This window comes from Drosophila subpulchrella, chromosome 2R (assembly GCF_014743375.2).
Source record: "Drosophila subpulchrella strain 33 F10 #4 breed RU33 chromosome 2R, RU_Dsub_v1.1 Primary Assembly, whole genome shotgun sequence".
Classification (NCBI taxonomy): domain Eukaryota; kingdom Metazoa; phylum Arthropoda; class Insecta; order Diptera; family Drosophilidae; genus Drosophila; species Drosophila subpulchrella.
The window spans coordinates 10,791,330-10,808,389 of NC_050611.1; the positions used below are offsets into that span (position 1 = coordinate 10,791,330).

Sequence of the window (17,060 nt, forward strand, 5' to 3'; positions counted from 1 at the left end):
CACGGCCACGCCCCGTTTTGCACTTGGCATTACAAATTGCGAATGTGCCGCTGCTAACAGGCAACTTCCACTTCCCGTCATAAACATGCAAAACTCTCTGACAGCACAAACACCAGGAAAGGTAAGCCCGCTGCCGCGCTGTAGTCCTCACTTTACTTACCAATAATTACGTGCACATAGACGCTCGAGGTTTTTGCCACCGTCGGCACACAGGTGTAGTTGCCAGTATCGCCGGGCATGGCGCGCTTGATTTTTAATCTGTGCCGCGGAGTACCGGGAAGAGAAAGCACAGAGAAAGTGAATGGCAGTGGGGCAGAGTGGGGTAATGGGAGTGGAAACGGCTGTGAAAATGCATGGGGAACAAAGGTAAAAGGTAAACGGCAAAAGGCCACCGAATGCCGGGCCAAAAAGAAAAAAAAACGTCAAGAAAAAATACAAAACTTTTGCTACTTTATGCGATAGCATAATGTGTACCGAGTTTCCTACACCACTGACTCTAATTCGAAGTTACTTTGCACTGAGGGAAATATTAAGAATTTAAATTTCTGAACAAGAACGCTTTAATATGTTTAAATCCGATGTTTGATATATGATGTATATGACCTTCTGTCATTTCAATCGGAAAAATTAATTTTGAATAGGTATTTTGATAATTATTTTTAAGACCCGCACTCTTAAATCCGTTCTTAGATTTGTTTATGATCATTTTTAGTATTTTTTGAAAATATTTTCATATTAAAAACAAATGGTATTTTTGTTATCAGAAACTTTTAACTTCTGATTTTCAGGAGACTATTCTGATCTAAGCATTTTTGATTTGAGAGAATTATAATATATATTTTTCAAAATACAATTATTAAGTTTAAAGCATTTATCTCGTATTATTTTCAGTGACTTCCCAGTAATTTTTTCAAGAGCCCTGCCTAATCCCTGGGAAAAGCCACTCTCTTTTCATCTCTGTCAGCCGCACCTGCATTTTATGGTCGTCTGCGTCGTTAGTTAACAGCATAAATGGGCAATGATCACGTGGCGGCAGCTGAAACTGAGCAACTAACTACTGCAGACTCGGTAGACTCCGAATCCAAATCCGGCAGTGACTAAGCTCTGACTTGACTAAGGCAAATTAAAAGTCACACACGGCTAACTCGGGCAAACTGTGCAGTGATGGAGCGAAAGAATGGAGCATTAGGGCCTGAAATACCCTACCTAGCTTTATTGGGACATAACCGACCCTAAAGTCATTGTTTATGGAGAGTAAACAGCTTGGGTTTCTTCTGAAGTAGAATAAGTAAAATTGTAACCTTTTCATTTGATTAACATTTTCGAAAAGTGTTCCTTTATGTTTTTATGTATAGGAATGTACTGCGGTTTGTTTCTATAGTAAAATGTTTAGTATACTTTTCTAAAACAACATTATCTGTGGTTTTTTGGACTAAATAGGAACTTTAACTTTATCAAAAAAAATATTTTAACATGGCTGACTAGTAAAAGTTATATTATGACTTAGCAAACTTTTCCAAATGTATCTTGAGCTTAACTTACATTTTAATCATTCATCATTATTTTATGAAAGAGTTATTATCTTTTATTATTAAACAAAAGGAACATTAAAAAACTTTAGAAGTATTCTTGGCTGCTTTTCTCTCTTTCCTTTTTGTATATTCCTAGATGAAAATGTTCTGGCTAACCAAAAAATATTTAATAATATAATTAATATTTGGTCGTATTTAAGACTTATCCTGAGGTAATACACTATTCCCTGTGAGAGAGTAGCTGCCTGGAAATATCCCCGCCTAGTCCACCCCTCGATCCTGTCCAGAGCTAGACGGCCAGAGGGTCCTCCAGCCGGGCCTCGTCCTTCGCTTTGGCCTTAAAATGTCATTCAAAGTCGTGGTCCGTGTTTCCCCAGTCGGCCAGTGAGGATGTGGCTGCAAAACTGCAGCCTAGAGGAACCCGGTGCCCTCCTTAAACACCCCCTACCCACTGCGAGTGCTCCTGGCACCTGGCCTTAATTAAGTGAGGCGGTATTTTAATGCGAAATAACTGAAATGCTCGGCACACATTTGCACGTTTGGCAGGCGGAATGGCGAGTGCGAGTGCGAGTCGTTACATACCTCGAAGTCAGCCCGTCAGTCCAATCATCCTCGACGCGAATCCGGGCCATGGAGCTGTCGATTTCGTTCTCGCCCTTGCCATCGAGCATTTCGCTGCCTGGAATGCCGAGAGTAGCAAATTGAATTGCGTAAATGAGGTGCTGGTGCTGTAGGCCAAAGTTCATTACGCATACGCACCTTTGTACCAGAATATGTTGCCCAGCTCGTGGGGTCCCTGCATAATTTTACACGTTAGGTTGATGTCGCTGCCCGTTTTCACCATCAGATCGCTGGGCCCGAAAATTTCCGCTTTGAGTTCTGTAACAAAAACAGAAAGAATTCAAAATATATAAAATGAGAAAAGGAAAAAAGTCACTTAAGTCGACAGTACACAAAGCCAAGTATTTTCCCTCTCTCTTCCTAACAATGATAATAATAATAATGTTAATGATAACGTCCAAGTGCACGTTTGTCTGCCAGTGGAACCAGTATGGGGACCGAGATCCGGGGCTGGGCCCTACTTTATTACACGGACGCGTGTCTCTATTATGCTGGCGATAAGCTTTTGTTATGCCATATAAAAGGCAGTCGGGCATCGTACTCCCGTGGTACCTGCAGCTCCATAGCTGTTCTCCCCTCAGCGGAATTGTCAGAGCGAACAAGCTGAAAAAAAGACAAAAGCCTGGCAGATTGGAAAGAATTCTCTGCTTTCCATTTGGGCCACAAAATCAAAATGTCAACCATTGAAGTGCCTTTTGTTGTTACAGCAGCGTCAATGATTTCAATTGAGAAAAATCATTGCGGGCAGCCACGAAATGCGATTTGTACTTAAAGCTTATGATTGCTGACAGTTGCCTTAATGGAAAATGTCCCTGCTCTCAAGCTTGAAAACCATTTTTCCCCAAAGTGAAACTCTTCAATCGCTGCTCCACTTTCACTCTCGTAAACGGGTAAAGAGGAAAACTTTTCAGGTCCTAAACAACCGCAAAGCCCGTGGTATAAATTGCAGCCAAAGGAGGCGGATGAGGATTGCAACTGGAACATCTGTATATCGAGTTTGCAAACTCACACACTCTCCTTTGTGCGGCGATGTTGGTTGCCATTCAATCGTGTGGCAACTGCCGAATGGAACGAATATTGAATGCCCCAGAAATTCAGGGCAAAAAGCGTTGATGACTTTACCATAACGCCCGCTACAAGGGAACTTTAAGTTGGCCTTTAAATCAGGCGCCCCAAAAATGTTAATCTTAATGAAATGCCAAGTGGAAAAAGTAATGTACACCGTGGAAACAAAGGTGGAAAAGAACCCCAAATGGAATTCGAACATGCTGGGGCGATTATCTGGCTGTTTTATAGACCCGCACACATATATCTAGGAAAAAAGAGGCGAGTAAAGCGAGAAAAGCACGTTGTTGTCGCTGATGGCCGTTGTTGTACCATGCCATACTACATATACTAAGCCTGGGAAAACAATTGTGGCAGCGAAAGCTAACCGTCTATGACTTCTGCCAACCTCGCAGTGCAAGGAGCCGTGGTGGCGAAAATTATTGCCTCCACGGCCCACAAACCTACATATGTACATGCAGCTGACAACGCGCCTGTGGTTCCCACGAATGGGTTTCCTTTTCCAAGGATTCTTGGTTGGGGATGATGTGGCCCCACCAGGTGCGAGCCCGCATGACAGGCGGAATAAATGTGAACCAATTCGAGAGGATCTCCCGTGGAAAATTGCTTATTTAACTATAATTAGATTAAGTGGGCCTGACAATTGCCGAGCTGCGTTTTGCATGAGAGTAGGGACCAAGTTGGTGGGCTATTTGAAGTTTTCATTAGACCTGGCCGCAGTTGACCCAGGCTGAAAAGTTGCAAAGTCTACATCTGGCCACCTGCCAAAGTCAAAACACCCTCGTAGTCCTTTTCGCCCCCTGTCCTGGCAAACAAAGTCCTTTGGCCGAGTCCTGTTTAAACACACACACACAGCCAGCTCAGGCTGAGGCTCAGACTGTGGAGAAATTTTGTGCAGCCGCAGCAGAAAGTACCGAAACGAAAGGAGGGCTTGGGCATGGGTTTGGGAAATGCATTTTCATTTTAATTTTTCTTGATTTCGCGCATAAAATGCGCATAAGCCTATATGGCCATAAACATTTGGAGCGATGAACTTTGCAGAGGGTTCGGGGCACAAAACATGGCATACTTTTTGGGGCCAGTGCATCGCAGGCTGCGGGGCTCCGGATTCCAGAATCCTTATGCTCTGGGGCTGTAAAAATTTATTACCCTTCGCCTGTGTTGATGCATGTTTGCACACATGTAACAACATCTCGGTATTTATTGCCCCGAAAAACAATATCAAACTGGGCCGTGCTGAAGGCCGCTTTAAGCCTACGAACTACGACCCATAACCTATGACCTCTTTAAATTCCGGCCGACAATTAATCGGACGTGGACGCAGTGCAATTGCTTGGAATTAATTGTCAAATCAAATAAGCAAATTCAATTTGTAAAAGTCAACCGCATTGCCAGCACAATTGATGAAGTGTTCCCCCTTCTCCAACTCATTTTCCTGTCAGAATCCTAGTTCCCATCCCCAAAAAGCCCGAAATGAAATGCCAAAACATCATCATTGCCCGAATCCCGAGTTACGGCCTCTTTTCAGTAGTCTCCATTGTTGTGATTATTATTATTATTAATAATTCGACATTGCTGCAGAGACATTAATCATTTCCTCCTACGCAGCAGCTCCTTTTTATCCCATTTCCCGGCAATATCTTAGTAATTTATCATTGGGGCATTTTTTGGTCTAGGCATTCGGCGTAGAATGTAATTTGAGCTGCAAATGAACGAAATGGGAAGTAAAACATTTGATTGCCGGGCAAATTGTGCGGCTCAGCGGAGTCCTTCGGAGACCTTCCTGCCACGGCGTCCTTGCAACTTATTTATAAAAATTCATTATCCCCTCGGTTGCGAACCCTCTATCTCATGGCCTCACCTGGCCATTTGTGTATTTCTTGTATATATTAAGGAAAGGTAAACTTTTGCCCACGTTTGCTCACAATTTGCATGCGAATTGGGTCAGGCAGAAACAACTGCAGGAGCAATTTGTTGCTGGCAAGACAATGAGAATCGCTTAACTTTTAAGCTGGCTCAAGTCTTCGCTTCTTGAGCATTCAGTGTGCATCATAATTGCCTGCATTTTCTTGGTTTTCATCTATTAACCTCAGGAAACAATTGCGAAGGCGATGGCGATGGCGAAGTCGAACTTCCAAATTGTGGCTCATAACGATTTCTTTGTTTTTGGCAAGGCCACGTTAATGGATTTTCGTGGCACACAATTACTTTTCCATTCAAGCTGCCAAAGAACACTCCCCCGACTTGAAACTAATTTAGTGGAGCTCAAGGCAAGGGAAAATAATAAAAGGCACTTCTCTAGAAAGTGTCCCACTGGAAGTTATTATCGGTTAAGTCGATCGAAGCTTGAGACTCAAAAGTTCGCGAATTTTCATGGTTTTTCCATTGAACGATTCGTTGAAGTTTATCCAAGGCTGAAAGTGATTAAAATTAAACACTGTGTTGCGGGGATTTTCCAACTGTATTAGCAAGACTGTGGTATTTTGGGGGATGCTTGGTAACTTGATTAGACTTTATGTATACTTAAAGTCTTGTTTATAGCCCTTGGTCACATAAAGCTTTATTTATCTTCCCCTATGGTAGTTTCGACACTTATTGCTGAGTACTTCAAATGTGATTTTTACAGAACTCACTGAAAGGGATGAAGGTCCTGCAGCCCGAAGCTATTTATTGCTCTTGACTTGCTTATGCTTGGGATTATTATTTTCGCTTGATTGCATGCAATTTGCCGGCTGCTAATGTCAACAGCACCTTGCTGCTAAAGTGTTGGTTTATGGAGCCCGAAATGAGCCATCTACTTGGCATCCCCATCTTGTCAACTACGCATTCAAATTGCCTTCAATTCCAGCTCCTTGTAGATCCTTTTCCTGGCTGCAGCTCTTCCGCTGGTTGTGCAATTTGTTTTTCACTCCAATTTTTTTTCTTTACCTTCCCATCCGACTGAACTAAGCAAGGTAGCGCTTACGCTTGATTACATTCACGCTGGTAAACAAATTTTTTCAGAATCATCAACAACACCGTTTCTATTATACCCTTACAGGAGGTGCTACCAATATGGTAACTTCTCTGTAATTAGTAGAGGAAAAGTCACCAATTTTATAAAGTCATTATATTCTATAGCATTATTTTGTGGATTATCCTTCTATTTTAAAAAAATTTAATAGAAACATTAAAATTTAAATAATAAAAAACTAGTGCTTAAAGTTGAGAAGCGATGTTAAAGATCATTTACCACAAATCCCTTTATAATAATCTGTAACTTAAGGATTTTTAATGACTTTGAAGATCATCTAAGCATCGGATTATATGCAAAAACCAATTATTAACAATCGATTCTAAGTGAACTTGCGTTAAAAAAAAATTTTCGCCTAGCCTCCAACGTTTAAAATACTGCTGTGCATATAAGTCTTATAATTGATATTAATCTATGACTTTTTTTAAGAAATCACTGTAAAATATCTGTGGGGGGACTTGGGGGAATAAAAAAATATTTCCTGTTTTGTAAGATTCCCCAGCGCAAGTGCAAACCAAAGTCGGTTTTCCCTCATTTAGCTGGCTTTCTCGATTTATTTTTGTTGGCCCCAGCACTTATCCTGCTCCTCGTCCTTGGGCTGTCAGTTGGGTCCTGTTCTCTTGTTGTCGCTCAGCTTGAGTGGGACAGGACGACATAATTTAATTTACAATTTGCTCGCTTTATCAGTGTGTTTGGTAATTTGCCTTAAATTCAAAATTAAATCGAGTCGGGTCTGGAGGTATCTATGTGCATATAAACATGCTTCCACCGCTGACACCTAGTTGGCAGTACCTTCCACCATTTTCCTGTACTCAAGTAGAGTCGAGTACATAAAGTTGGTAATTTAAGCAATTGGAGCGGCTGCTGCAGCATTAAAATGTCAAAAATATTGCGGCCAAGGCGGTGGGTGGTGGGTGGTGTCAAGTGGGTGGCGGAAAAGGCGGCCCAGACTGAAGGCGATTTATGTTTATGACGCTCTGGTCAACTTGGCGCTGTTTTGTTTATCATCTGCCTCGTTCTCCACTTTTATTTCACTCCTCTTATTTTCTCTGGGATGGCGTGTAATAGAATTTTCACTGGCGTCGAAAAGAAACAGCAGCCGTGGAAGAAAAACACAAATTTATGGAATTTTTAGTGCACAATTTTTTATTTGCATAAGCGCATAAAAATGCTGGCATAACAACAAACTTGTTTGCAGCGACAATGACGGCATACTGGGTACAGTGGGGTCACAATTAAGAGGCCAGAAATATGTGACAAATAAGAAATTGTACTCTTTTACGACTTGGCATATATTTTATTGTATTATTTTCATTCAAGCGATTTTTTATTTCTCTCTAATATCATTTTCAATATCATATGAAATCCATAGTTTTTCCACCACTGTCTCCACTGACCTGCTGTTTGCTGTTTCCGCGTGAGTGGCATGTCGAATATTTTATATGCACATTTCTTTTTGGGCATTCAAATGAGTTTGCCTCCCCGTTCTGGGAGCCATAACCGCCCACCAATGTGGGCGTGGCACATGCAGGCTATATGCAGCCGTTTCGCAGTCATTTGCATTTCCGCAAATGTAATATTTATGACTCTATGTGTCTGTCTCTGCGGCTCTGTGAGTGTTTGAAGCTGACTTGTCAGCCTGTCAAGTTGCCACACAAACTCATACATAGTTCCCATCTCCTGCATGCGTGTAAACTTATATTCAAAGCTCTCGTTCATATTCCCCGGCTCTAAGGCACTAAAAGATTCATAACCGAGTGGGGGGCTGACCAAAGCATTTTATACTGGCCAAAAGTCGTTTGGCCGTGTGGCTAAAACAACATCGTACACAAACATTTTTTGTGGGAGGAAATCAGAGATCAAATAAGCTCATTGAGAGCACTCTTCCGCACCAGAAGCTTTTAGCCAAATGCATTTTGCTAATATCAAATGCGATAAAAATGCACCGAACAGGAACGAAACCGAAAACCCACAAACATTGCCCACACAAATTTGGGGGCAAGTGTGCTCCCAAGGATAACGTCTTTCAGGATTCAGGACTAAAGCCTATTGCCCATCCATCCATTTCCAATTTGTGATGTATGACAAGGGTTCAGAACCTCCAATCTGCAATCTCTGGTCTTCGAGCCAAGTGCAAACTAATTACCCGGCCAATTGGCAAGACAAAGAGGTAAAACGCTCGCTCACGTTTAACCCTCAACTTCTACACTGCTCAGCATGCCAATTTGCACATAACCGAATTGAAAATTTTATAATCACGAGGAGCAGAAGAAGGCTGCTTCCTGGACTGCTCGACGGGTGGCCAAAATGGCTACTAACTGGGCTCACATGCTCCAAGCAGGCGGTCCTGGGAAAATAACATGCATATTGTATGGCTTGCTTAAGCTCTTGAAACCTGCATAGCTTGCTCAAAACTGCTGAAGAGCTTCAAGAGCTTAGCCCATAAAAGTAATCACTTCAGTGGCTTGTGACCAATTTTGAGCCAGCCTCCTTTGCAATCTCCACCATCTTTACCTTCCATTTCCATTGGCCTACTTTTCAGTGCCGGATAATGGTCGAACTTTTGATTATCTGCCTAGGTGATGAGTCATGGGTAATGGTTATGTTATGGCACAAACTGTTGAATATCTGCTAGTCAGCATTACGGAAATTTCAAGGTATAAATAAAAATAGAAAGGGTCGAAGGAACCAACTAGGACTTGCTTTACTCGAATTATCTATAAATCCAGCTAGCTTTTTTACCTAGAGGGATTACGTATAAATAGAAATGCAAATCCTGTTCGCAACCAAAATTGGCAAGCCTGGATTTTATTGAAAATAATTTATTTATGTTATTCAAAATTCAGAAAGGTTATTCTTATATTTTAAGCCACAAAGTATGTAAAAATACGAGCAAGCCTTTATAAGTATAATACTTTAGTGTTCTTAATTAAATTTAGTTACAAATAAACTTTAAATTTGTTTCTTAAAAATATTATTGTAGGTTTGTAAAATATATAGAAGTTGTTTACTAAACATTCTTGGCCATTACTCACCCACTACGTTGAAGGTGTACGACAGGGACATCTTGGGCTCCGTGTTGATTTGGCACTCGTAGACGCCGGAGTCACGTGGCTGCGGATACTTGATTTGCAGTGTCCAATTGGCGGAGCCATCGGGTCGCAGAACCTGCGGCGAGGAGGAGGAATTCCCTAAGTTAGCACCTCAGACTCTAGACGACATTTAAACTCACCTGGAAACGCTGATCGGATGTGTAGGTGGTGCCGCCGGCGGTGAGGATATGCAGATCACGTTTGCGTATCCAGGAGACCTACAACGAAAACAAGGGATCGGAATGAAGTGCTTTTCGCAGTTGGCAAAGTTTCGGGAGCATTACAAATTCCGCACTTAAAACTTTTTTCCTCGCAACTGAGTTAAACGTGTTTTGTCTGCTGTTCCCCAAACACTCCCAGGAGTTGGGTTGAGGTGGCAAAATGAAAAACAAAGCGCAAAGTTAACTTTCCTTTTTTTTTTTTTTTTTTTTTTTCTCCTGTTCCGGCGTTGGTTAATCTTTAACATTTTGCTTTTTGTTACTGGCATTTAATCAGCAAACAAACAAAAAGCAACACAGTGGGCTAGAGAAACACACGGCAATAGAAGGGCAAAGTTGCCGAGCTTAAGTCGAGAATACATTTGAGCGTGAAAAGGCCAACGTTCCGTATACGCCCCGTTGACGGGAAATGAAAGATGCTCATACAAATGGCCCTCGACAATTGCGAAACTCTTTAAGCCAGACTGGTCGTAAGGTCAGTCTGTCAGTGGGTCGATGTCAATTTTGTCAAAGCTGCTTGCTCAGCGCGATTTCCAATTGTTTCAAATAGCCTTCAATCCTTTTGGAATGGAGTAGGAAAAAAATATAGGCAATGAGACAGCTTTGACGCCATTTTCAGCCTTTATTTGGGAGCATTTTTATTATGGCTTGAATTACATTTTCATTTGATTGTCCAGCGCCTTTGCCTTCGCCCTTGCCTTCGTCTTTAGCTGGGAAATCTTTTGGGGAAAGCCATTAACCATGATTTTCTGTGTCTCCATAGCCATCCCACTTCCCCTGACAAAAAACGAACAGTGATTTCTTGAGAACCCGAACAACCCACACACTTTGTCCCCTTTTTGGCACATTGTTTCCAATTTATTTGATGACCTTAGTTTCTGTTGTTTCTCCCGGTCATTGCGATACTCAATTTTAATTACATGGAAAAAGTTTTCCTCTTCTGGTTTAAGGCCCCATTCACCCCAGCAGGAAAACTTTAAATGCCTTCCGACTGTCAACATTAAATGTGAAAATATGCCAGCTCATTAATAAATTTAATTGCTCCAGCCCCGTGGGCTTTTAAGTTGAGTTGGCCATTCAACTATTTGGCAAACACTATTGGCCATCTGATAAATTCATTCGATTTGGGGCTGAAATCGGGGGGCAGCCAAATGAAATCGGTCACGTAATACGTAAAAATAAAAATCATTCGCTTGTAAAACTTTTATGAGTGACTGCCGCTTTTACGCCCCTCATGATCATAGGCGAATTGTCTGGGCCGAATGTAAATTAAGCTGCAGGAGGTGGGGGGAAAAAGGTCAAATCTCGGCAACATAGAGGGCGATTTAACCCTTCGTTATTGTCCCTGTAACACACTGCGTATGAGTAATGCCAAGGAGGCAAGGCAATTGCGTTTTCTACAGGCCATAAAAAGAGCCTGAAATGTACAGTAAACGCGACAGGCGGCGGCACAAACTAAATAACTATCGGAATGGCAACTTTATCGCAGTCCCTCAATTAGATATTCCAACCGGGCGGCACTTAAATATTTAATTCTCCAGCTTGAAAAGGCGAAAATCAAAAGTGAAAAGTTTTACAACTCCAGACAAGTTCGCAGCCAGATCCCTTGTCAAGAAGTTGTCCCAATCTCGGGATTTTCTCCTCCGATCCGAAAGGGGACAGCCAGGTTGCAACAGTCCCGTGAGTGTTGAAACTTTGCTCGGGGTATAATTTTCGTAATGTCTTTAGGTTTAAATAAATACCACAAGCATAGCTTTATATTATTTAACACTTTGTGTGTTCGCTGCGGCCGGAAACTTTCGCTCTACTTGCAGCACTCTTACTTTCCCTTTTTGTTTTTCTGTCATCTCGCAGGAAAATGCCAAATGAAAGAAGTTTCAGTTGAGGTTGCCTGTGTGTGTGTGTGTGAGCGTGTTTGTGCGAGCGTGTGGAAAACTTGGCGAAAATACATTAAAAACTTTGCTGACGCATTTTCTGCGTCTCTAACCAAGAGAGAGACTTTAGACTTGGCCCAAACCCGACAGAGCCAAAAATAGTTGCAGTCTCTTTGGCCGCTGCAGTTGCTAGTTTGTTGCCCCACTGGCTTTGTCCGAGCTTAGGAAATAGCGTGAAAAGTTCCATTAAGCTCTGTGGAAAGCGGTTCCAGTTCGGAAATTCCTAAATTCGCAAATTACTGGGGCTTCACTTAATGAACTTGATCCAAATTAAATTGTTTTTCTTTCGGGCATGACAATAAACAAATGAAGACTTCAATGCCATGGCAGCGTTGTGTAAACAAAGTTGTAAACAGATTTTGATTTCTGTTTCGCTTCTTTTTTTGTGTAACCCCGAATTCTGCGAACGAAGGTTGTCCTGTCGGCATTAAAAAAAGGGTTCGTTGCCTTTTCACAAAGCCTAAAACTTTGTTTAATATACTTTTTTACCAGCCGCCTTTTCAGCCTCTGGTATTACACGAGTAAATTGCTTGTGCTCATGTTCGCTGATGGAGCCGTGGAGGAGCGTTTATGAAAACATCGGCGGCACTCGGCGCGTAATAAATCAACAGTGAACGGACAATCCTGTGAAGTCAAGTTGAACAAGCGGATTCCACGCCAGCTTCCGGCGAGGGCGGTCGAAAACAAAACAACAGGAGGTTAGCCTGGGCCACCGAAGATATAAGTACTCTTCGGGAAAATTATCTGATTAATTGAGAGTTTTTGCATCATTGAGATTTTGTAATATATCATTGTTAGAAGTCGACTTATAAGTGGCATTGTGTCATAACATTTTCCTGCGATACTTGAGTGGTTAAAAATTTGTTGTACAGAACTTTAATTATAGATAACTTAAATTAAAATAAGGACTTAGGATTTTATGAACAATTAGGAACTATACCTTTTCACATAATAGTCTTTGATATAGTTTATATTTATATACCTAATTTTCAATATCTGCTTAGAATGTCTTTAAAGGCCTGGTATAAAATAAGCTTGTTTATATTATATTTTACTTTTTACCACCTTTTTTTGTTTAATAACATTTTAATTTACATTTCAATTTTAAATTTTTTTTTGATGGTAATCAAATTATAATGTAATTGTAAACCTTCTATTTGGAGTAGCAAGATCCTTCAAAAGAGTATGGAGAGACACGCAGCGAAAGCCGAGCACCGCTGGCCGTGTCAGCTGATATGGAAATGGCACCCATCCCGTTCCGTCCGGAAAACTCGCGGCTAACGAACTAACGGCACGGGCATAAATTACCCGGGGAAGCCTGCTCTGCGTGGAGTGGCGCATAATGGAAGCCAAGCGGCGGCAAAGTTATTTGCCGTAACTGTTACACTTTCAATTTTGAGTTTATGGGTGCAGTGGCGGCGCTGGAGGGGGCTTACTTTGGGGCATGGGATGCCCATGCCCGCAGAAGCCAGCTTTTGCGTGGGCACCGACAGCGCGGTTCCAGTCTGTCAATTACAATTAATGTGGGCGACTTGGCTGCGGGACAAGTTTGTTTTCCAGCCAGCGCATGCTTAACTGCCCCCATTATGGCGTGCACCTTCCCATAGAAAAAATGTCTAGTATTTTCTAACGAGGAGAAGATCGATAAAGTACAAGGCTTAGGAACTTGAGTTCTATATTATATCGGAAATACCGCTTAAAGCTGAATATATTGTCTTGGACAAATCAATAATGATTAAGAATTCATGCAGTATTCCAACTTCCTTCTACAATATTTATTATTTCAGTGGTTATAACTTCCACTTATCTTACAAATATATTTATGAGTTTTCCTTGATCAGATAATACCTGCCAATCATTTGTGACAAAGCAAGCACTCCATGAACTAAGTGACAGCCTGAGTGACCTCATAAATAATTTTTTTTCCCAAATACAAAAAGAAATCAAAGGCAACATCAATATTACACAGAAGATGTATTAAAATTTTTGGTTATTTTCGGTACCCAACAGCCCAAAAACCCCCAAACAGATTGAAAAATGGAGTGCGAAAAATGTGGTGAGATGTTAAGTGCAGGTCCCGATGGCAGCTATACTAGTTTACCCCACCGACAGACATCACCAGCAATGCCGGTGACCATAGGCTCGATCCGACCATAGATGTGGAGGACCTCAAGACGGAAACCACCCTGGAGATGGAGATTGAGGAGGCTCTGTCCTCCAGTAGTGCCGATGACACCCCACCGGGTATGATCGTGGTGGAGACCCGCATCAATTCCTGGGAGAAGGATCAGTCCCTGAATAAGGAGGCCATCCCAGTGGATGCAGAGGGTCCTGAGCTGCCGGCCTGCTCTGTTTCCCTGGGCCTGAAGCCGAATGTCCAGTTCCAGAAGCTGCCCCATCCTCCCAATCACCCCCTGGTCAGCACAGAGGCTGCTCTGGCCGCTGCCACATGTTCCGCCTATGCCTCCGCCTCCCCGTCACCCAAACCCATGACCACGGAGTCCATTGCCACACTGCGCCACTGCATCGATGGAACCACCCAGTGCAATAACCTGGGCTACGAGTCCGTTTCCAACGATTCAATGCCCTCGGTGGGATCGCTAGTCTGTCGCATTTGTCACAACGCCGATAATCCCGAACAGTGAGTATGCTTTTCAGGTGCCAGGATGGGTAAGGGATAAAGAATTTTGGTTACCCTGGGGGTTTATATAATATAGAACTTAAATAATGATCTTGAAATATTAATATCATACTTCCGTTACTGAAAAAACCCCCAAGAAACAACTTGTCCTAAATAAATCTCCTAATCATAATTTTTAATAATTCAAAAACCTATTTTACGTACTCCCCAATCAACCCGAAATATACCCCCATTTGTAATATACCATTACAGGGTGCGGTAACTTCCATTTAATTACGTACGTGCAGCCGCAAATTGTACAAGAAATTAATTGCACGGCATTTAATGTATTTAGTGCAGGGCCCGCCAGCGAATGCATTTATTTATTTTAATTATTAAAATTAACACTGCAGGCAGCACCCACCCATCCTCATTTGATTCCGGGTTTTATAAATCACCTCGCTTTCCCCATCGAGCACTTTATCCCTGATTATCTGGTTGGCTGTCGTTTTAATCCCCTGATTTCTCATTGTTGCCGCTGTTTACCCAACCACGCCCACTGAAACTTCCGACCGTTCCGCCCCCCATTTTGTTTGCAGGCTCGTGTCGCCGTGTTTGTGCAAGGGATCGCTGACATATGTCCATGTGCACTGCCTGGAGCGTTGGATTAGCACCTCGCGCTGCACCACCTGCGAGCTGTGCCAGTTCCAGTACAACACGGAGCAGACGCTGCGGTAAGCTAAGGAGCACACTGGGAAAAAGGTCCCAATAACACTTACGAAAATTCCCTTTTAATCTTAAAGTTTGCCAAAATATAGGTTAATATAGATATATTATGGAGGGGAAAAACTTCTATCGAACATATTCATTAGATCATTTTTAAAAAACTAAAACAATATGGGACCCAGAAATTTGTATATTCATAAACCTTCTCAATAGCTATGGTCTCTTGTTTTAGGAATAATTTATTTTAAAAAAATGTTTGACCACAAAAAATGCTTAGCTTCTGTAAGCGATTTGTACAATCTTTTTTTAAGAGATGAAGTAATACCCAAATTTAAAATGGGAATATCTGATTAAACGTTATATATGTTTTTTTTGGTAACTGCCGAGATCCTTTAATACGGTGCAGATTTTAATGGGATTTTTTTCCGAGTGTATTAAGCAGATGGCAGATGCCACAGGAAGCGGCGGCAGATGAAAGACGCCTGCGGCTCAGATCATTTTAATCAGCTGAGTTGGCTTTGTGGCTGTTTTTGCTTCTGCTCCCGTTTCTGTGGCAGCGACTTCTCCTAATTGCTAGCAAGGCTTTGTTAGCGGCTTTGTGAGGTTGCGTTGTTGGGCGGACTGTGCACTTCTCCAGCTTCCGTTGCAGGTACACCTGTCTGCAGTCGCTGCGTCTGTGGTACTCGCGGGCCATGAGTCGCAGGGCGCTGCAGGAGGACTGCCAGATGTTCTCCCTGCTCACCTTGGTGGCCTTCGGCATCATCGGGACCCTGCTGGTGGGCATCCAGTACTACGCCCTGCACACCCACTCCTGGGGACTGAGCAAGCTCTGGACCAAGTCCTGGATGCTCTTCTTCCTCTTCATGACGGTAGAGGGGGTTTTGTTCATCCGTCAATCCATGTCTAATGTACCCGCCCCCAGATCACCGTTTACTTTGCCAACATTTACATGCTGATCAAGTCCCAGCTGACGCCCTGGTATCGGTAAGATTATTGAAACCTACTTTAATACTATACTATACTAACAAATTTGAAGTGCCCGTTTTCAATTATAAATAATTTAAGGCTATCATGCTAATATATAATCATATGTTTTGAGATGTTTTAAAGTATTAACATAATTATAAATAATTTCGTGCCTTATCATACAACTTTAAAACAATTTATGCCTTTACAAGATATCTGGATTTGTATATAGTTTAAGGCTTTACAAGTTTAAGGTACCTTTCTTACCAAATAATTTCAGATTTCATTTTCTCTTCCCTTTTTATCCCCCTAGCTGGTGGCAGTCTGCGCGGGACATTAAGCTTATCCTGGAGAACCGACGGCCCTTTCCCAACCCGAGTCGCTTCCTGCGACCGTTTCAGCTGGAGACGGCCTCGACGACAGCCTCCATGTTCACCCATCACGATCAGCTGGAAGTGCCAATGCCCAGCCGTGCGCCGGCCATCCTGATCAGCTCCAGCGAGGAGGAGGCAGAGGACAAGTTGGCCCACAAATGGGGCACGAGGCTGGACAGCGATGTCCTTGCCGCAGTGGTGGCGGCCACCGTGGAGTCGATTGCTGACGCAAGTGCACGCGAGAGCGAGGGCGACAAGCCGACCGAGCAGCAACATCCGTCGCAGCAACAGCAGCAACATCAGGCACAACAGCAACACCAAGCACAACAGCAACATCAGCTGCCTGAAGGAGGCAACTGAAGAAGGGGCAACGACTAATACTGGACTGGGTCTCGAGGGGATGGGGTTAAGGATGGTTAGCGCTAAAGGTACTGGGTCTGGGCGAGTAATTAAGCCTCAAGGGCAAGGATTTGGCCGGGCTTTCGTTGTTTGCGTGTCATTTGTTTAATGTAGTTTCAATGCTTTTAATGAACTTTCCCGATGAGAGCTCGAATTAAATGGGTAAACTTGAGCTAGCTGGCTGATGATGTAGGCCGGCAGAGCTACTCCTGTTCTAGTTGCTCTTCCTTTTCCTGTTTCTCGGCTCGTGCCTGCACTTTGGCTGCTTCCTTCAAGGCGCACAACTTCCGGTTTCCGGCCTCGGCTGACGTCTTTCTTGACTCCACTCCCCACCTTGGCCACCTTAAAGCGGGCAAATTAAAGCTGATAACACGGGCGCACTAGGATGATGGCTGAGCCAGTCACGTGATTGATGGCTCATAAATTAGTCATTTTGCCGGGACAGAGCACCAGTCTATTTTACAGAGTAAGTGTGTTTGTAGGGGATTCGTTAGGGAAGG

General features: G+C 42.8%; 2 protein-coding genes across 3 annotated transcripts in view; one reads left to right on the forward strand and one right to left on the reverse strand.

The window, feature by feature from the left end:
* The window catches only part of LOC119550914 (zwei Ig domain protein zig-8), a 54,816-nt gene that overhangs the window by 3,113 nt on the left and 34,643 nt on the right, over nucleotides 1-17,060 (reverse strand). The window contains exons 3-7 of the mRNA XM_037859906.1: nucleotides 9,464-9,541; nucleotides 9,267-9,399; nucleotides 2,292-2,411; nucleotides 2,115-2,211; nucleotides 161-258 (exon numbers count right to left, since the gene is read on the reverse strand). Of these exons, the coding sequence (XP_037715834.1) occupies nucleotides 161-258; nucleotides 2,115-2,211; nucleotides 2,292-2,411; nucleotides 9,267-9,399; nucleotides 9,464-9,541 (526 nt within the window). The remainder of the gene's footprint in view (nucleotides 1-160; nucleotides 259-2,114; nucleotides 2,212-2,291; nucleotides 2,412-9,266; nucleotides 9,400-9,463; nucleotides 9,542-17,060) is intronic.
* LOC119550912 lies at nucleotides 13,360-16,732 on the forward strand. 2 transcript variants are annotated; one of them, XM_037859905.1, is made up of 6 exons: nucleotides 13,360-13,528; nucleotides 13,588-14,116; nucleotides 14,695-14,829; nucleotides 15,471-15,690; nucleotides 15,744-15,805; nucleotides 16,101-16,732. In XM_037859905.1, the coding sequence occupies exons 1-6, from the start codon at nucleotides 13,513-13,515 to the stop codon at nucleotides 16,519-16,521; spliced, it is 1,383 nt and encodes a 460-aa protein (XP_037715833.1). In that variant the 5' UTR covers nucleotides 13,360-13,512; the 3' UTR covers nucleotides 16,522-16,732. The 2 variants fall into 2 exon arrangements, with proteins under 2 accessions (XP_037715833.1, XP_037715832.1); XM_037859904.1 differs by having other exon boundaries at nucleotides 13,361-13,531.

Excerpts from the sequence above, each read along its gene's own strand:
- LOC119550912 (XM_037859904.1), top strand. Across the intron at positions 14,117-14,694 it reads AACGCCGATAATCCCGAACA|GCTCGTGTCGCCGTGTTTGT; the intron begins GTGAGTATGCTT and ends TTTTGTTTGCAG. Across the intron at positions 15,806-16,100 it reads CAGCTGACGCCCTGGTATCG|CTGGTGGCAGTCTGCGCGGG; the intron begins GTAAGATTATTG and ends TTATCCCCCTAG.